Source organism: Armigeres subalbatus, chromosome 3 (genome assembly GCF_024139115.2).
Source record: "Armigeres subalbatus isolate Guangzhou_Male chromosome 3, GZ_Asu_2, whole genome shotgun sequence".
Taxonomy (NCBI): Eukaryota; Metazoa; Arthropoda; class Insecta; order Diptera; family Culicidae; genus Armigeres; species Armigeres subalbatus.
In genome coordinates, this window is record NC_085141.1 from 210,118,302 (window position 1) to 210,135,652 (window position 17,351).

Sequence of the window (17,351 nt, forward strand, 5' to 3'; positions counted from 1 at the left end):
CTACAGCGCCACTAGCGTTCTAGTACTTATGCTTCTACTGTCACTATGGTTAAATAGTTGATTCAAAAGTACTTATGCTTCTACTGGTTGAATCATGTTGATCACAAATATAGTATTAAATAACAGCGCCTTTGCATTCTATAACTTATGCTTTTACTGTTCCTTACTTATAAACTTTTGGCAACATTTTTCTTCGCAAGAAAACTCAATAGATCGTAGTGAAATTAACTTCTTTTTCATTTCTTATCTTTCAGATTACCTCATACGATAACGCAACAAGCAACGAATGTTTACAGCCTACTTACTTAAACATCATCTCAACCGAACGACCTAAATTATTGCGTCCAGATTCGTGTACTTCAGCATACCACTTAACAAATCTGCTTAAATCGGTGATCGCTAGTGTTTTCGTTTTACCTGATCTATATTAAGTTTAGTGTTAAACAAGGGAAATAATAGTAGGGAAGTTTATTTTTTACAAAATTTACACTTTAAATTAGCTGTAAGGGTAGGAGTTCATCGGCATCACCATGTCAATGTGCGGTGCTCAGATAGCCTTGAAGGCGTTCAAAAGGGCTCCACGTATCAGGGTTTGGTCCATGACCAAGAATGCATATTCTACTAAGGTAACAATTTAATTGAATCGCACCCCAAGCGTACTAATTATGATGCCATATCAAATTCCCCGTACAGGTAGAATACAAGCCAATTCGATCCGTGCTGGTTGCGAATCGCGGCGAAATTGCCATCCGTGTCTTCCGAGCATGTAACGAATTAGGCATTCGATCGGTGGCGGTGTACTCGGAGCAGGATAAGATGCACATGCACCGTCAGAAGGCCGATGAATCGTACATGGTGGGCAAAGGCCTCGCGCCAGTCGAGGCGTATCTAAGCATTCCGGAGATTATTAGAGTCTGTAAGGAGAACGACGTCGATGCTGTACATCCAGGGTGAGTTATTAATTTTGATAATTAGGTAGTTCAAGTTAAATATATTTTACATCAGTAGTAAAACTTATATCAGGCTACGTGCTTTCAAATATTATCAAGATACATCAATGAAATTTCACACACTTTAAATTATACTTCCCAGCTTCATCATTCTCAAATTGGAATACAAATCTCACATGTATTTTAAAATTATGAAATCGAATGATATATCAGTCTCATGAATTTGTAAATGACAAGAGTGTGAAAATTTAAATTAGCGTTCGCTTCCCAAAGGCAAATAACGTTGACGGCTTAGAAATTTGTCTATACGTATTTTCGTTTGTACTATATGCGCCTCTCTAGTTGCGCAGCTCTCCCAAATTGTTCTTGCTGATAACGATGAAGACATTCTTGATGGCGCACAATGGTCGGATTCGTCAAATTTCACGACATAAATCGATAACCTGAAAACAATCAGTGCTAGAGTTTTTACATCTTCAAAATAAATGATCTACAAGAAAAGATCTATTTTTGGTGTAAGTTGCCATTAGGGTGGCCCTTTTGTACTTTTTTGTCAATATATTTTTTCTAACCTTTTGAGTTAGGAGATCATATTATTCTACAAAGTTATACAGAATTTAATTCTAAGCATTTTCGCTTAATAAACATTTATTTTATCTCATATAGGTTAATGTTTTATGACAAAATTACTAAATTTAGCTGGGGTGGCCCCGAAAAAATAGTTTTTAGCTTCCACTTTCACCAATTCAAAATATTTTCAAAAACTGTCTAAGCATCGCTTCACGGTCTTTGGAAAGCGCATCTTTTGGTTACATAAGATGATTGATAGCTTCATTTTCAAGCATATTATAAGCGTTTTTTCATGAAAAAGTGTTTTTTTCGTTTTTTCGATCACGAATAGTTGCCTTCTTACCGGGGCGGGAATCGAACACACGCTCCATATCACATGCGTCTAGACGATTGACGTCGCTAACCGCACGGCCACAAAGCCCACAAAGAATCGTTCTTTATCTAAAATATTTAAATCACAATTAAATGTGGAAAGTAGTCGAAAAAATCATTTTGACATTTTATTTAACCTTCAAGGTATATAAGGTACAAAAAATAAATGCTTAAGAGCGTTACTTTTGTGGCAAAAACCGAAACTATAAAATTCAAGTTGATTCGCAGAACAATTCCATTTTCGCAGTTTCTAAGAGAGGGTTTCCAATGACTACAGGTGATTCCATGAACATTGATAATCGGTCTAGTAGTCCAAAAATTATGTTTTAAAAAAATATTTTTTCAATAATGTTGATTTTTTCGACCACCCAGGATCGAGATTAGTGTATCGGACAAAACAAAGAAAGTGAGTTTATTCATTTTCGTAAAAGAATGTTTCTACTAAATATTGCGTAAAACAGTGATATGGTGTATGTGTTTTCAATGGAATAGCTGATTTTTCATACAAAAATCAATATAATTTTCAAACAAAAGTGGACAAAGATGGACAAATTAAATACCATGGATTTGATGGGCCTGCATGTATACTTTCAGAATACGATTGAAATTTTTGCTAATATTTGCTACTAACTGCAGTAGAATGCTCAGAAAAATATCACTCTTTCATGAAAAAACGCTGATAATATGCTTAAAAATGAAGCTATCAACCATCTTATGTAACCAAAAAATCCGCTTTCCAAAGACCGTGAAGCGATGCTTGGACAGTTTTTGAAAATATTTTGAATTGGTGAAAGTGGAAGCTAAAAACTATTTTTTTCGGGGCCACCCTATCTAAATTTAGTAATTTTGTCAAAAAATATTACCTATATGAGATAAAATAAATGTTTATTAAGTAAAAATGCTTAGAATTAGATTATCTATAACTTTGTAGAATAATATTATCTCCTAACTCAAAAGGTTAAAAAACACATTTAAAAAAAAAATACAAAAGGGCCACCCTAAAATGGCAACTTATAACAAAAATAGATCTTTTCTTGTAGATCATTTCTTCTGAAGACGTCAAAACTTTAGCGCTAATGGTTTTCGAGTTATCGATTTATGTCGTGAAATTTGACAAATCCGACCATTGTGTGGCGGTCCATTAGTCTTCAAAGTTGCCACTTTCCGTAATATCTACCGAACAGATTTTAAGTTCAGGTTTAGATTTACAGTCCTCAAAGCGAACTTGGTTGTCATACAGCTACAACTTCTGACCTTTGAAGTTTGTCGTATTTCACTTGATTCATTATATTTTATTCTGGTAATCGAGGGGGCCAAATAGTATATCAAATCGCAATAAATATTTTTTCGGTATAGAGCATTCGGCTTTCAAATTCTTCATGACCAAATACATTTTCCCAAAATCATTTTAAACCTAATTTAAAATTAACATCTCTATATTCACAGTTATGGTTTCCTATCGGAGCGATCCGACTTCGCCCAGGCCGTCATCGATGCTGGCCTTCGATTCATCGGCCCGTCGCCGAAAGTTGTGCAACAGATGGGAGACAAGGTAGCCGCACGTCAGGCAGCCATCGAAGCCGGTGTCCCCATCGTGCCGGGAACGGATGGACCTGTCACGACCAAGGAAGAAGCTCTCGATTTCTGCAAGAAACATGGGCTGCCCGTAATCTTCAAGGCCGCCTATGGTGGAGGTGGTCGAGGAATGAGAGTGGTGCGAAAGATGGAAGAAGTCGAGGACAATTTCCAGCGAGCCAGCTCTGAAGCCAAAGCAGCTTTCGGCAACGGTGCCATGTTCATTGAAAAGTTCATCGAACGGCCACGTCACATCGAGGTACAGCTGCTCGGAGACAAGGCCGGTAACGTGGTCCATCTCTATGAACGTGACTGTTCGGTGCAAAGACGTCACCAGAAAGTCGTTGAAATTGCTCCTGCGCCACGTTTAGCTCGAGAGGTTCGAGATAAAATGACTGAATACGCCGTGAGACTGGCCAAACACGTTGGATACGAAAACGCCGGAACAGTCGAATTCCTCTGTGACGAATCGGGAAATTTCTACTTCATTGAAGTGAACGCCCGCCTTCAAGTAGAGCACACCGTCACGGAAGAAATCACTGGCATTGATCTCGTCCAATCACAAATCAGGGTAGCCGAAGGCATGACATTGCCTGAACTAGGATACAATCAAGAAAACATTAAAACTCAGGGATATGCCATCCAGTGCCGTGTAACTACTGAAGATCCTGCCAACGACTTCCAGCCGAATACCGGCCGTTTGGAAGTGTTCCGATCCGGTGAAGGTATGGGTATCCGTCTGGACAGTGCCTCTGCCTATGCCGGTGCCATCATCTCACCCTACTACGACTCCCTTCTGGTCAAAGTCATTTCGCACGCTTCCGATCTACAATCTTCCGCTGCCAAAATGAACCGTGCTCTGCGTGAATTCCGAATCCGTGGCGTCAAGACGAACATCCCATTCCTGCTGAACGTGCTGGAAAATCAGAAGTTCCTAAACGGTGTGCTGGATACGTACTTCATTGATGAGCACCCGCAACTGTTCCGCTTTGCCAAATCCAAGAATCGTGCACAAAAACTGCTGAACTACCTTGGAGAAGTGCTAGTGAACGGCCCCACTACACCGCTGGCGACCAAGTTGAAGCCCGCCGAAGTGCAGCCACATGTCCCACATTTGCCGTTGGGTGAGTACACTATTGACTGTTCTCTTGGTGCAAGTTAGTAGTTGTTAATGTGTTTGGTGAATGTAAGGTTTCTGATGTTCTATTCCACATGTTGAATCTAATGTTACTATCTACACACTACACTATCCAACATGCAAACTTATTTATAACAATACATAAATAGAAAATGAGAGGACAATGGTTAATAGGATCAACACACGCTTGTCGTTCCGTTTCACTGATTATCTCGCACCTGCCTTCGATGTCAGTAATTATTCAGATAAGACGACCTTCAACGCTATGCAGATTAATGACTGGCCCGCTTATGACAACAAACTTGTAGTTGCTGTTTATTGTTGAGCTATATCTACTTATGTGCGATTTCTGTTGGCATTCTTATCATACCAACCGATGCGTAGTATCAGTATGGTGGTCATCAAAAGGTATTTTTCTATCGTTTAGTATTATTCATCTAATATTAGTGGGGACGAAATTCGCAGATGTTTTAAATATTCTCAATATCTGAAATTTTCGAAAACAAAAAAATATATTACGAAAGTACTAAAAAAATAAGTCGAGTCAAGTACGAGACACTGAAGACGGCCTTACTGTTGAGGTCGAAATACGTATCTGTCAAGATACAATTAAGTGGTGGAATTCAATGGGATTGTATTAACTCGTCTTATGACAAGTGAAGACATTCCACTAAAAAGCTCAAAATAATTTTCTTATAAAAAAAAAAATCAAAACCGTATTCTGAAACTTTATCAAAGACCTGAAAAAAAAATCTCAAAATTGTTTTGGAAAATCAAATTCATGAGTATTTTTTGTGTATCATTTACAACTTTTTTTCATTTGTGTTCAGCATCCATATTGTTTTTGAAAATCGTATCTTCCGACATTTTTGCGCTAGATGACCTGCCGACGAATCACGGACAGACAAAGAGCGCATGCTCCGACATTTTTTGGATTCCATGGCGCTCAGAACACTCCGTGCCCTAACCCAAATCGTTGCTCCCCTACAAATAAATTCAACGTGGGTGGTGAACCTAAGCTTGTCGGCCAGTGATACTACTCCCAGTTGCTTGAGGGAGTGTTTGGACGAGATTTCGTAGTTTCCGACTCTTATTTCCGTCTTTTGTGAGGACTAGTGGTTGTTCACGACGATGAACTCAGTGAAAATTCTAGACAAACATTTGAAAAGGGCGTAACAGCCAGAATTTATTCCTTCTGATTCCTCGTCTACATTTACAGCTATATACGTAGACGAAGAATCAGAAGGAATAAATTTTGGCGGTTACGCCCTTTTCAAATGTTGGTCTAGAATTAATGTACATTCGTGATTACCATACCGACTCTCTATTATAATATTTAGCTTTACTGATGTATGACAGTCCTTACTTTTTTGTTGTTATTGATACACAATCGATTTTTTGGAGTGCTGTCAAAAATCGACTTTTAAAATCTTCGGGGGAAATTGATCCCTCTCCAAGAACTTGCTTTGATAAAATTAGAAAGGTGCCCTCAGATTTTTTAAATATTTTTCCTTCAAAATACGCGGAATTTTCGAATTACTGTGCGTATACATGCACGATTTTTGTTATTGAATTTGACAGCACAAGCAATTTTAAAATTTGGGGAGACTTGATTCCCTTTCTATGATATCTACGCTATAAATAATTTTCCTGACAACCCTCTATCAAATCTGTCATATCTACAAATAATTAGAATCCTGAGAATAGACTTATATTTTTTTGAATTTTTTCGCTAAATTTTTGTATGGGTAACTAATGGGGGATCAAGTATCCCCATATTGAGGCAATAACTTCAAATCCAAATATCCTAATACTTTGATGGAATGTTGACATTTTCATCAGTACAGATCATTGAGCATATTTATGGCTTTATGCTGTGAAAAAACTAAAGCATTTGGTTATTGCTATGAAAAGTTGTTCAAATTTTGCGTGGCCAATAAAAAAAATCTTCAGGAAGGTCAAAACATACAAACCGCCCTGCAGAATAAATAAGGTTGTCAATCCAAAAAATAACTCTCCACATAAAGGTCATTTGTCTAGAGGACCTATACTAAAAAATACGTTAGAACAAAACTACTTTAGTTCTCGATAAAACAGGGGGTGATCAAGTCTCCCTACCTTCCCCTTTTGAGTCTGCGGCTTAATACTCCATCATACAAGGCGCTCCACAACATTGGACTCGGGATGGACCACATGGGCTCTCTGATGACTTACCCCAGTTTGATTGTGAAGTCTGTTTACCGTATGTATTGTCTATCCGGAATAAATTTATACCGCTTTTTATACCGAAGTTGGATTTTTCTCCAGATACAGGCAACTTTCCCAACTTCGGAAGTAGTGCGCTGGATTCGCCTAAAGATGCGCTAAACAACGCATCAATTAATTTGACAAATAAAACTTCGGAAGAAAGTTCGGTTCGGAAGTCCCGACTTCCGAATTTTAACTTAGTGCTACGCCGACAATATTAGCTACCGATGATGGGTATAGTCAATCTAACATTGTGCACGCCATGACTAACTACATTGCGGACTGCCAAGCGATCGCTTTCGCGAGAACCACGTCAAACGTGACTAAAGCATCCAAAAGGATTTGTCCTCTAGTGGTGGTACAGCGGCTGCTTCATTTATTTATTTATTTTATTTATTTAGACCCTAGTCGACCCGGCAGACGTTGTCCTGCATAGTAGGCGAAAATGCGCATTCTGAACTGCCCATGTGAAATTCCTATACAAATCTTAATTTCAGTTTTTCACCATTTACTCAACCTTACTCGTAATTTTTGCATTAGGACATATCATATAAACCCGTCGGAAACTATAACGAACATATCTGCTAAAGGGATGAAGAAAATCCATCCAGCCGTTTTCGAGTTATGCGGATACGAACACAGACCATTTCATTTTTATTAGGGTAAAACGTCCTATCGTTGTGGTATGCCCTAATGTTGCGGTAGTGTTAAAGTAGTCCATTCTGGATATAATACCATTGAAAACAATTGTGGGCACGCTAAAACTCTTTTTTTTTTTTTTTTTTTTTTTTTTTTACAAGGGAGAATGCATTTACACACTAACCCAGTACACGTGCATTGTAGTTGCCAAACTACCACACGGAAGTGTACTGGAGTGTCGGACTCGACCATACCCGGCATACCGACTAAACTCCTTGGCTCCACCATCGTTTCCCCAGGAACTACCTCGCAGTACTACTTCTGGGGGACGGCAGTACTAAGCGTACTCACTCATTATCGCTCACACAGGCACTCGTCCCACGCGAGACTGACTCGCACCCCATTCACTCCATTTGAGTCTTACTTGGATGCTCTCCCGGACGCTCCGCTGCCATGCCTCGAGGTGTCAATAGCGGTAACTGCCTGGGCCTACAGATATTGCGCTACGACACTCTGCCTCAGCACGAGCAGATCAATCACACCACTGCCGAAGCAGACCATACGCTACCCTGCCGAAGCAGGGACACTCCCCATGCACCACATGTGCACAACTGTAGGTGTGTGGGTACAACCCACTGCTACCCTGCCGCCGAAGCAGCTTCTCCAAAGACCATTCGCTCCATGTGATCCTTTTTCAGGTGCTCACTCTAACACTCCACTGCAATGCCTCGAGGTGTCGATGGGATACCTCGACTCCTGCCTCAGCATGTGCAGTCCATACTCAGACTTCTGCTGCGCTTTGAGGTGACAATAGCGGCGGAGACACGCTATGACACTCCTGCCTCAGCACAACCAGATCACTCACTCCCTGCCGAAGCAGCTCACGCGCTACCCTACCGAAGTAGGTACACTCCACAACTTATTCTAACACTCCACTGCCATGCCTCGAGGTGTCGATAGCGGTAGCAACGCTACGACACTCTTACCTTAGCATGTGCAGTCCATACTCAGACTTCTGCTGCGCTTCGAGGCTGCCATAGCGGCGGCGACTCGCTATGACACTCCTGCCTCAGCACAAACAGATCACTCACTCCCTGCCAAAGCAGCTCACGCACTACCCTACCGAAGTAGGGACACTCCACATGCCAGTTGGCACTCCCTCCCTGGGCTTGTGCTTTTGAAGCGGCACACAGTCGCTTTGATAGAGTCCGCTTACGGGCACTTGTGGTTTTTTGGGAGGGATTTTAGCAGAGCCCACTGCTAAATCCCACCACGCCCTAGGCAGTTCTCCCTGACTCGCAGACAGCTGGGGAGGGGTCGTCAAGCCCTTGGACATGGTCCCTGCTGCCCCCGGCAAAACTCTTCGGATTAACGACTAGAACAGCTTTTGTTTGACAAAATTCTGTTCAAAATGACGAAAAACCAACATTTTTCGTTAAAAATTTGAATCCCTTGAGCCTATTATTGCGGTAGTGCTAAGGTCCTATTGTTGCGGTATCAATCTCCATAAGAATAACATGCAATACAGCAACAATATGACTGACCTTCAAAAAATATCGCAACGATAGGCAACTGCGTCCTATTATTGCGGTAGTTTGTTTCTATTGCGATAAAAACAAAACAACATAAGTTCAGCACAATTGACGTAATATTTACGAAACTATAGTTAACGAGCATCCTATTCAACTACTACAATGTAGAAATCGATCAACAGGTAATTTTTGAAGAATTTTTGTAATCAATTTTGTTTTGACACGGTGCTTAACCCCTCCATAATAGGTCGTTTTACCCTATATAGAGAAGATATTTTATTAAATCTTCAACTTAAAGTTGTACAGATAAAAACTTAATGCTAAATGGACAACCCTTTGCCTGCATATGGGTTTACTTATGCCAAAATCATAAACGACACTGGTTTCGTTGAATACACGGCAGCCCATATTTAGTCCATGGATCGTTGAAGCTGTAGTCGGTGCGACTGGTGGGGTGCCAAAAAAGCGAGTATTGTCGTAGACGTCGGTGGGGAGCGTAGAAGTTCAATTGGCTTAGGAGAGCGCTACATTCAATATCCCCGTTCAGCAGTCCAAACAGAGTCGTTGTAGTAGTTTTCTTATAGCAGCCAACGATTCGAGGGAAATAAGCCGGCACCTTTCTTCGGCCGGCAAGTTGATGAAGTCATTCCAGGACAGTACATGTAGAGCGTATCTAATGAATTTCCGTTGGATAGCTTCTATTCTATCATTTTGTACGACGTGGTAGGGTGCCCAAACAACAACAGCATATTCACGAATGCTACGAACTATGCCACAATATATAGATTTGAGCGCATAAACATCCTGGAAAGCGTTTGTATTTCTTTTCACAAAGCCGAGCATGACGTAATTGTGAGCATTGTGATGTGCTCATTGAACCTCACTTTTGAGTCAATACTCTCAGGTCCTTAACTGTGGAAACTCGGAGGAGATTGTTGTTTCCCATTGAATAGTCAACGTACGAGGGATCGCGCAAGCGGGTGAAGGAGATAACACTGCATTTGGATATGTTAACTTCCATGCCATTCAGAGTGCACCAGTGAGAAAGATATTTGGAGGGCACAACAGTCGAGATTAGACTCAATGGCACGGAATATTTTCAGATCGTCGGCAAACATAAGTTTCGATGATTTCAGACGGGTAGAGAGGTCGTTGACAAACAGTATAAAGATTAGTGGTCCAAGATACCTTCCCTGAGGAACCCCCAACGGTATTTCAAAGCTGGGCGAATTGACTCCGTTGATACTAATGGAGGCAGTGCGATCGGTCAAATAGGACTGCATCCATTGACTAACCCAGTCCGGTAATCCCACACATTTCAATTTGCCGACAGCGAGTAGACTAAAGTCCACGTATATGCAATCAACTTGACGTTCTTTCTCTCAGTGAGTTGACAAACACCATAAGGTTAGTCGTAGTAGATCGTTTCCGCATAAAACCGTGTTGATACTCGGTAATCATTGGATGCACTGCGTGATACATAACTTCGTATACCATCTTCTCGAGCACTTTAGGTATGCAGCTCAGAATGGAGATCCCACGATAATTCTCCACGTTATGTATATTTCCTGTCTTGTGTATTGAAATAATGGATGGGACCTTCCATGCTGCAGGGAACACACTACTGTTGAGGGAACGGTTGAAGATGATTGAGACCGGCGAGGCTAAAAGTGCAGCAAATTGCTTGATAAACGATAGTGGTAGACGATCGGGGCCAGGGCCTTTCGAAGCATCTACGATTGAAAGAACTCTCTGAACTTCATCAACCTCTCATTCAATTGCGGCAAACGGACATTGTAATGTTCTAAGCTACTCTTCCAATCTCGATGTTCATCATGTGAATGAGTAGGGAGGACATTTGAGAACACATTCTTGAAGAATTCTGCAAATAGGTTGGCGCACCTTCCGCAATGTCTGCATCAGTATCCTCAAAGTTTTTTATTAGGATTCAAAATCATAATAGCTGCAGCCTTGTCCGATATCGTTAGTATTACGAAGATAGTAGATACGGCCCCTTGCAGTTCCAGGACATGTGACCAGCTTCATAACACCTGTAGCATCGGTTCACTATCGGTGACTGGTACGTGTTTACTGCACATACTGGCCAACCCAATTTAAGCTTCCCACCTTTCAACACTGTATTAGTCTCCGCTGCCAATACCCTAAACGTTGCTACCTGCATATTGAATGGTCTTTTACGAAAGCAAACCGAGGACGATGCTACCTATTTTAACTGCAACACTGTGACCTGATGGCGGTTAAAAGAGCCTCCGCAACAGTAACCTTGTCCAGCGGTTTAAGCTGAAGAGACACTTCTGTGCGCAGGGTCACTTCTGTACGCAGGTTCTCTACCTGTTGTGTCACCTCGCGACGCCGTTGTGCTGGGCTCCCTTCTTGACCAACAGGATCATATCCCTCGCCCTGGAGTACTTCCAGAGCGCTGACATTCAATTTTTTCACTATGGATTTTGACAGGTTTGCCTGTTCGTTCTTTTTTGGGGGATAAATTTATCCCTCAGTCGCAAATTACCCCAATATTGATTTATTCTGCAATACTATGAGCGCGAATTTTGAATGTTTTCGTTTTTACAGGAGAATATGATGCAAAACGCCCATACCACTCAATAATGCAACATTATACAATCATGAAAAAATAGAGAAAAAAATTAACGAACTATAATTATTATTTATTCATTCAGACTAAGGCCGAAGTGGCCTGTGCGGTATATAAGAGTCTTCTCCATTCGGCTCGGTCCATGGCTACACGTCGCCAACCACGCAGTTTACGGAGGGTCCGCAAGTCATCTTCCACCTGATCGATGCACCTTGCCCGCCACGCACCTCGCCTTCTTGTGCCCGTCGGATCGTTGTCGAGAACCATTTTCATCGGGTTACCGTCCGACATTCTGGCTACGTACCCGGCCCACCGCAGTCGTCCGATTTTCGCGGTGTGAACGATGGATGGTTCTCCCAGCAGCTCATGCAACTCGTGGTTCATTCGCCTCCTCCACGTACCGTCCTCCATCTGCACCCCACCATAGATGGTACGCAGCACTTTCCTTTCGAAAAGTCCAAGTGCGCGTTGGTCCTCCACGAGCATCGTCCAGGTCTCGTGTCCGTAAAGGACTACCGGTCTAATGAGCGTTTTGTAGATGGTCAGTTTGGTACGGCGGCGAACTCTATTCGATCGGAGCGTCTTGTGGAGTCCAAAGTACGTACGATTTCCAGCCACTATGCGTCTCTGAATTTCTCTGCTCTGTATCATTTTCGGCAGTCAGCAGTGAGCCCAAGTACACAAATTCTTCTACCACCTCGATTTAATCACCACCGATGCAAACTCGAGGTGGGTGGCTCGCTTAGCATCCCTCTTCAGTCTGATGTAGGCTTCCTCCATCTTCTCAAAATTACGTGCCATAATATCTATGTCGTCGGCGTCGGCCGTCGGCCAAATAGCTGGACGGACTCTGTACCACTCGTGTTAATCCCTGCTCTTCGTATTGCCCCTTCCAAAGCGATGTTGAATAGCAGACACGAAAGACCATCACCTTGTCGTAACCCTCTGCGGGTTTCGAAGGGACTCGAGAATGCCCCTGAAACTCGAACTACGCACATCACCCGATCCATCGCCGCTCTGATCAACCGTGTCAGTTTATCCGGAAATCCGTGTTCGTGCACTAGCTGCCACAGCCGATCGATTGTGTCATATGCGGCTTTGAAGTCGATGAATAGATGATGTGTGGGCACGTTGTATTCGCAGCATTTCTGCAGTACTTGGCGAATGGCGAACACCTGGTCCGTGGTGGAGCGTACGCCCATAAAACCCGCCTGGTACTGCCCCACGAACTCACTTGCAATTGGTGCTAGTCGACGGCATAAAATTTGGGAGAGTACCTTGTAGGCGGCGTTCAGCAATGTGATTACGCGGTAGTTGCTACAATCCAGTTTATCGCCCTTTTTGTAGATGGGACACACCACACACGACACCTTCATAACGAACTATAAATTAAAACAATTTTACACTCGATTCCATGCTTCAAACTTAAGAATGTTCAACTTATTTGCTCAATAATTCAGAATGCTACTTGCACAAGGTACTGTCTATGCCTTTGTTCGTTTTATATCATTTTCACCCTCGGAATTGTTTATGTTGCATTCGCAGTGCACTCGTATTGGTGACTCAGAAAATATGTGACAAAGATGGCGTAGCTTGTCATCCCCGTGAGTACTTCCCTAGAATTCCTGCAGAAAGCATCACTGGTAGAATTTCCCAGAATCCTTGTAGATGGAATAACCTGTTTTTTGTTTTGGAAAATGATTTTTTCAGAATTCAGGGAGAGCTATTTCCCAGAAAGGGTTTCCTAAATCAGAAAAAAATGTATCGGAAAGATATCCTGGTTTAGTTCCGTGAATTTGGAGTAAGAAAGGTTCTCCCTAGCTTGCCTGCTTGTCTTCTTGTTTCAAAGGAACTCGAGAGCATTAATGACATCTGAACGACGTGCATCCCCTACCCAACATATCGTGTCTTAACGAATCGTATCAGTTTGTTCGGAATTCCATATTCTTAAATAAGCACCGAATTGAAGACACATTTTTGCAGTGTCAGGCGTATGGCGAACATTCGGTTAAACGAATAATAATGGAATACTACTCAGCTAAGCTAAGCTTTCCGACAACGGCTCCATAAAGTGTGCACAAACATACACATACCGTACAATGTACACCTGCATTCACATTCATACACACATATACTCGCACAAATAGACGTAATCTCAATTCGTCACCTCAATCGAATGATATATGACAATCGGTCCTCCGAGTCTGTTCTGAATGAGATTCTAGATTGAAATATACAACAATATATGTTCTATGTACCTAACTAAATACACTGAAAACACAAACTTTCTCTCTATCTCGTTGACATATGTATTAAGTTTAGTGCGTGCGTTTATTGTTTGGTATTGCTTCAGCTTGTTTTTTTGTTACTTAAAAACTAATATGTTGTGTTACGCACTACGTATGAATGCGTTTCTTCGCAGATTTGTCACCAGAAGCACTAGCGGAAGAGGAGAAAGGCATAAAAGGTACATCACGGATAGCTATATGATGAGGAAGTATTAGCGATCGTCTCTTATTCAAATGCTTGCCTAAAATTTTACAGCTTTCAGCTCAAGCTGGATGAAGAATTCCAATGCTTTAAGAATTTTGATTAACACTCGCTATTTTTGTAGTGTGTAGAATAACTAATGGTTGTGAATAACTTTTTAATCTAACGGATTGCCCTAGCTTTGACTAATAGTTTCAAATAATCCCATTAGTGACCGATCCGCCACGAGGATTCAAAGATATCCTGCGCGAGCAAGGCCCAGAAGGATTTGCCAAGGCGGTCCGAGCTCAGAAGAACCTGCTACTGATGGACACCACTTTCCGTGATGCGCATCAGTCTCTGCTGGCCACCCGTGTCCGATCGCACGATTTGCTGAAGATCTCCCCTTACGTGTCGCACAAGTTCAACAATCTCTACTCCCTCGAAAACTGGGGCGGAGCCACCTTTGACGTAGCCCTGCGCTTCTTGCACGAGTGTCCATGGGAACGCCTGGAAGACATGCGCAAACAGATCCCGAACATTCCATTCCAAATGCTACTCCGAGGTGCCAACGCTGTTGGTTATACCAACTATCCCGATAATGTCGTTCACAAGTTCTGCGAGCTTTCGGTACAATTTGATTAAATGTGTTGTGTTGGAGTATCTTAAAAAATCTACTTTTCGTAGGTTCAATGCGGCATGGACATTTTCCGAGTGTTCGATTCCCTTAACTACCTGCCTAACCTGATTTTGGGAATGGAAGCAGCTGGTAATGCTGGAGGTGTTGTAGAAGCCGCAATTTCCTATACTGGAGATGTAAGCGACCCATCCAAGAAAAAGTATGACCTCAAGTACTACACCAATCTAGCCGATGAACTAGTCAAGGCTGGAACGCACGTTCTTTGCATCAAGGATATGGCTGGCCTACTCAAGCCCCAAGCTGCCAAGTAAGTTACAATCAATTGTTCCTTTAGATTACAATGTGTTCTACTGCGACATGTTACCGATTTTCCAGGTTGCTTATCGCCGCTATCCGTGAAAAGCATCCAGATGTTCCAATCCACATTCACACCCACGACACTTCTGGAGCGGGAGTTGCATCTATGCTGGCCTGTGCTGAAGCTGGAGCCGATGTTGTGGATGTTGCCGTAGACTCCATGTCCGGAATGACCTCTCAGCCTAGTATGGGTGCCGTTGTGGCCTCGCTACAGGGAACTAAGCTGGATACCGGTCTAAATCTGCGTGACATTAGCGAATATTCCGCCTACTGGGAACAAACTCGAACCCTATACGCACCATTTGAGTGCACTACGACTATGAAGTCTGGAAACGCTGACGTGTACCTGAATGAAATTCCTGGAGGCCAGTACACCAACCTCCAGTTCCAAGCTTACTCTCTGGGATTGGGCGATTTCTTCGAGGATGTCAAGAAGGCCTACCGCGAAGCTAACCTGTTGCTCGGTGACATTATCAAGGTCACTCCGTCGTCCAAGGTCGTTGGCGACTTGGCTCAATTTATGGTACAAAATCATCTTACAGCCGATCAGGTCATGGAACGGGCGGAAGAACTATCCTTCCCCAAATCTGTAATCGAATTTCTGCAAGGCGCTATCGGAACTCCCCATGGTGGATTCCCTGAACCATTCCGGTCTCGTGTGCTTAAGGACATGCCTCGCATTGAAGGACGCCCAGGAGCTTCGCTGAACTCGCTAGATTTCGACAAACTCAAAAAAGACCTCCAAGAATCTCACCCTGATGTGTCGGAACGCGATGTGATGTCCGCCGCTCTGTATCCTCAGGTCACCAACGATTACCTCAACTTTAGGGACTCATTTGGACCAGTAGATAAGCTAGATACCCGTGTATTCCTAACTGGCCCGAAGGTAGGCGAAGAGTTCGAAGTTACTATCGAAAAGGGCAAAACACTTGGCTTCAAAACTCTCGCCATGGCTGAAGACTTGACTGCGAATGGCGAACGAGAGGTCTTCTTTGAGTTGAACGGTCAACTGCGGTCAGTCATGGTTCGCGATAAAGAAGCCGTCAAGGTAAGTTGCATACGGCTGAAATAAACTTTAAAAAAATCTAACGATTCTGCCTTCGTTACTTCACAGGAGCTGCACATCCATCCAAAGGCGAGCAAAGGAAACAAGGATCAAGTTGGTGCCCCCATGCCTGGTTCCGTTATCGGTAAGTAACTTTTAGTGAAATTATTCCAATTTCTTACTCATTGATATTGATTTTATTTAAAATTCCAGAAATCAAAGTGAAAGTGGGAGACCGCGTTGAGAAAGGCCAGCCTCTGGTGGTACTGTCTGCGATGAAAATGGAAATGGTCGTTCAATCACCACGAGCGGGAGTTGTCAAAACACTGGACATTACCTCCGGTATGAAGCTCGAAGGCGAAGATCTGATCCTGACGTTGGAATAGGTTGCATGATCCCGAGGATTGGCAGTTGCAGAAAAGACGAACCGTTACACGGACATTTCATGTGCGGTATTCATATTCATTGGAGCAAAGTCGTCGCTTTCTTGAAGATTAAAGGGATTAAGTCCGTGGGGAATGTACATTTTCATAATATGCTTAAATTGGTGTGTTGCGTCGAGTAATGTTATCGTGTTCTGCCATAGGCAGCTTTTTTGTTACAAGTGCAAAAACTACATTTATTTTTGATTTATATTTTAAGTTGAAAATACAGGTAAATACTCAAATTGTATTTGTTAATGTTTCATTGACGGGGAAAATAGAGGCTAAAATTAGGTAAACCGCACCCAATGAGCTAAACTTTACTAAGGTGGCGTAGATCAATGCTACGAGTAAACCACCTTAGTAAAGTCTAGCTCCTTGAGCTGCACCTACTATTCCGAGCATGCTGACCAATGTAGTAGTCTTATCGCTGTAAAAAGTGAGAAGCACGAAGTGAGTAGTGAGACGTCTCACTTCTCACTTTTCATTTGTCTCTTCTCACTGTAGATAGTGAGAAGCGCGAAGTGAATAGTGACGTTTTTTTTTTCTCACTTCTAATTTCTCACTTTTCAAATGGCCTATTCGGTCAAAATCCTATTCGGCCAAATCACCCTTTCGGCCAAACGACCCTTTTGACCAAATGACACTTTCGGCCAAATGATTCACCACTAATAATGGCCCACTCGCATATCAGTCCCATACCGTTTTTTCGCATTCTGAGATAATAGCCATTGAAGTTCCAAATCGCATCTTCCATATGAAACTTCACAAAAATCTAATA

General features: G+C 42.4%; 1 protein-coding gene across 3 annotated transcripts in view; it reads left to right on the forward strand.

Annotated features, from left to right (window-relative positions):
• LOC134228009 (pyruvate carboxylase, mitochondrial) overlaps positions 1-16,820 on the forward strand; it is a 63,035-nt gene extending 46,215 nt beyond the window's left edge. For 2 of the 3 annotated variants that reach the window (XM_062709763.1, XM_062709762.1), the window contains exons 2-10: positions 255-626; positions 694-950; positions 3,339-4,591; positions 14,060-14,104; positions 14,339-14,736; positions 14,794-15,053; positions 15,122-16,151; positions 16,218-16,293; positions 16,362-16,820. In XM_062709763.1, coding sequence (XP_062565747.1) covers positions 531-626; positions 694-950; positions 3,339-4,591; positions 14,060-14,104; positions 14,339-14,736; positions 14,794-15,053; positions 15,122-16,151; positions 16,218-16,293; positions 16,362-16,534 — 3,588 coding nt within the window. In that variant the 5' untranslated portion in view covers positions 255-530 and the 3' untranslated portion in view covers positions 16,535-16,820. The remainder of the gene's footprint in view (positions 1-254; positions 627-693; positions 951-3,338; positions 4,592-14,059; positions 14,105-14,338; positions 14,737-14,793; positions 15,054-15,121; positions 16,152-16,217; positions 16,294-16,361) is intronic. The other variant, XM_062709764.1, reaches the window with a different exon arrangement.
• Positions 16,821-17,351: the final 531 nt, after the last annotated feature.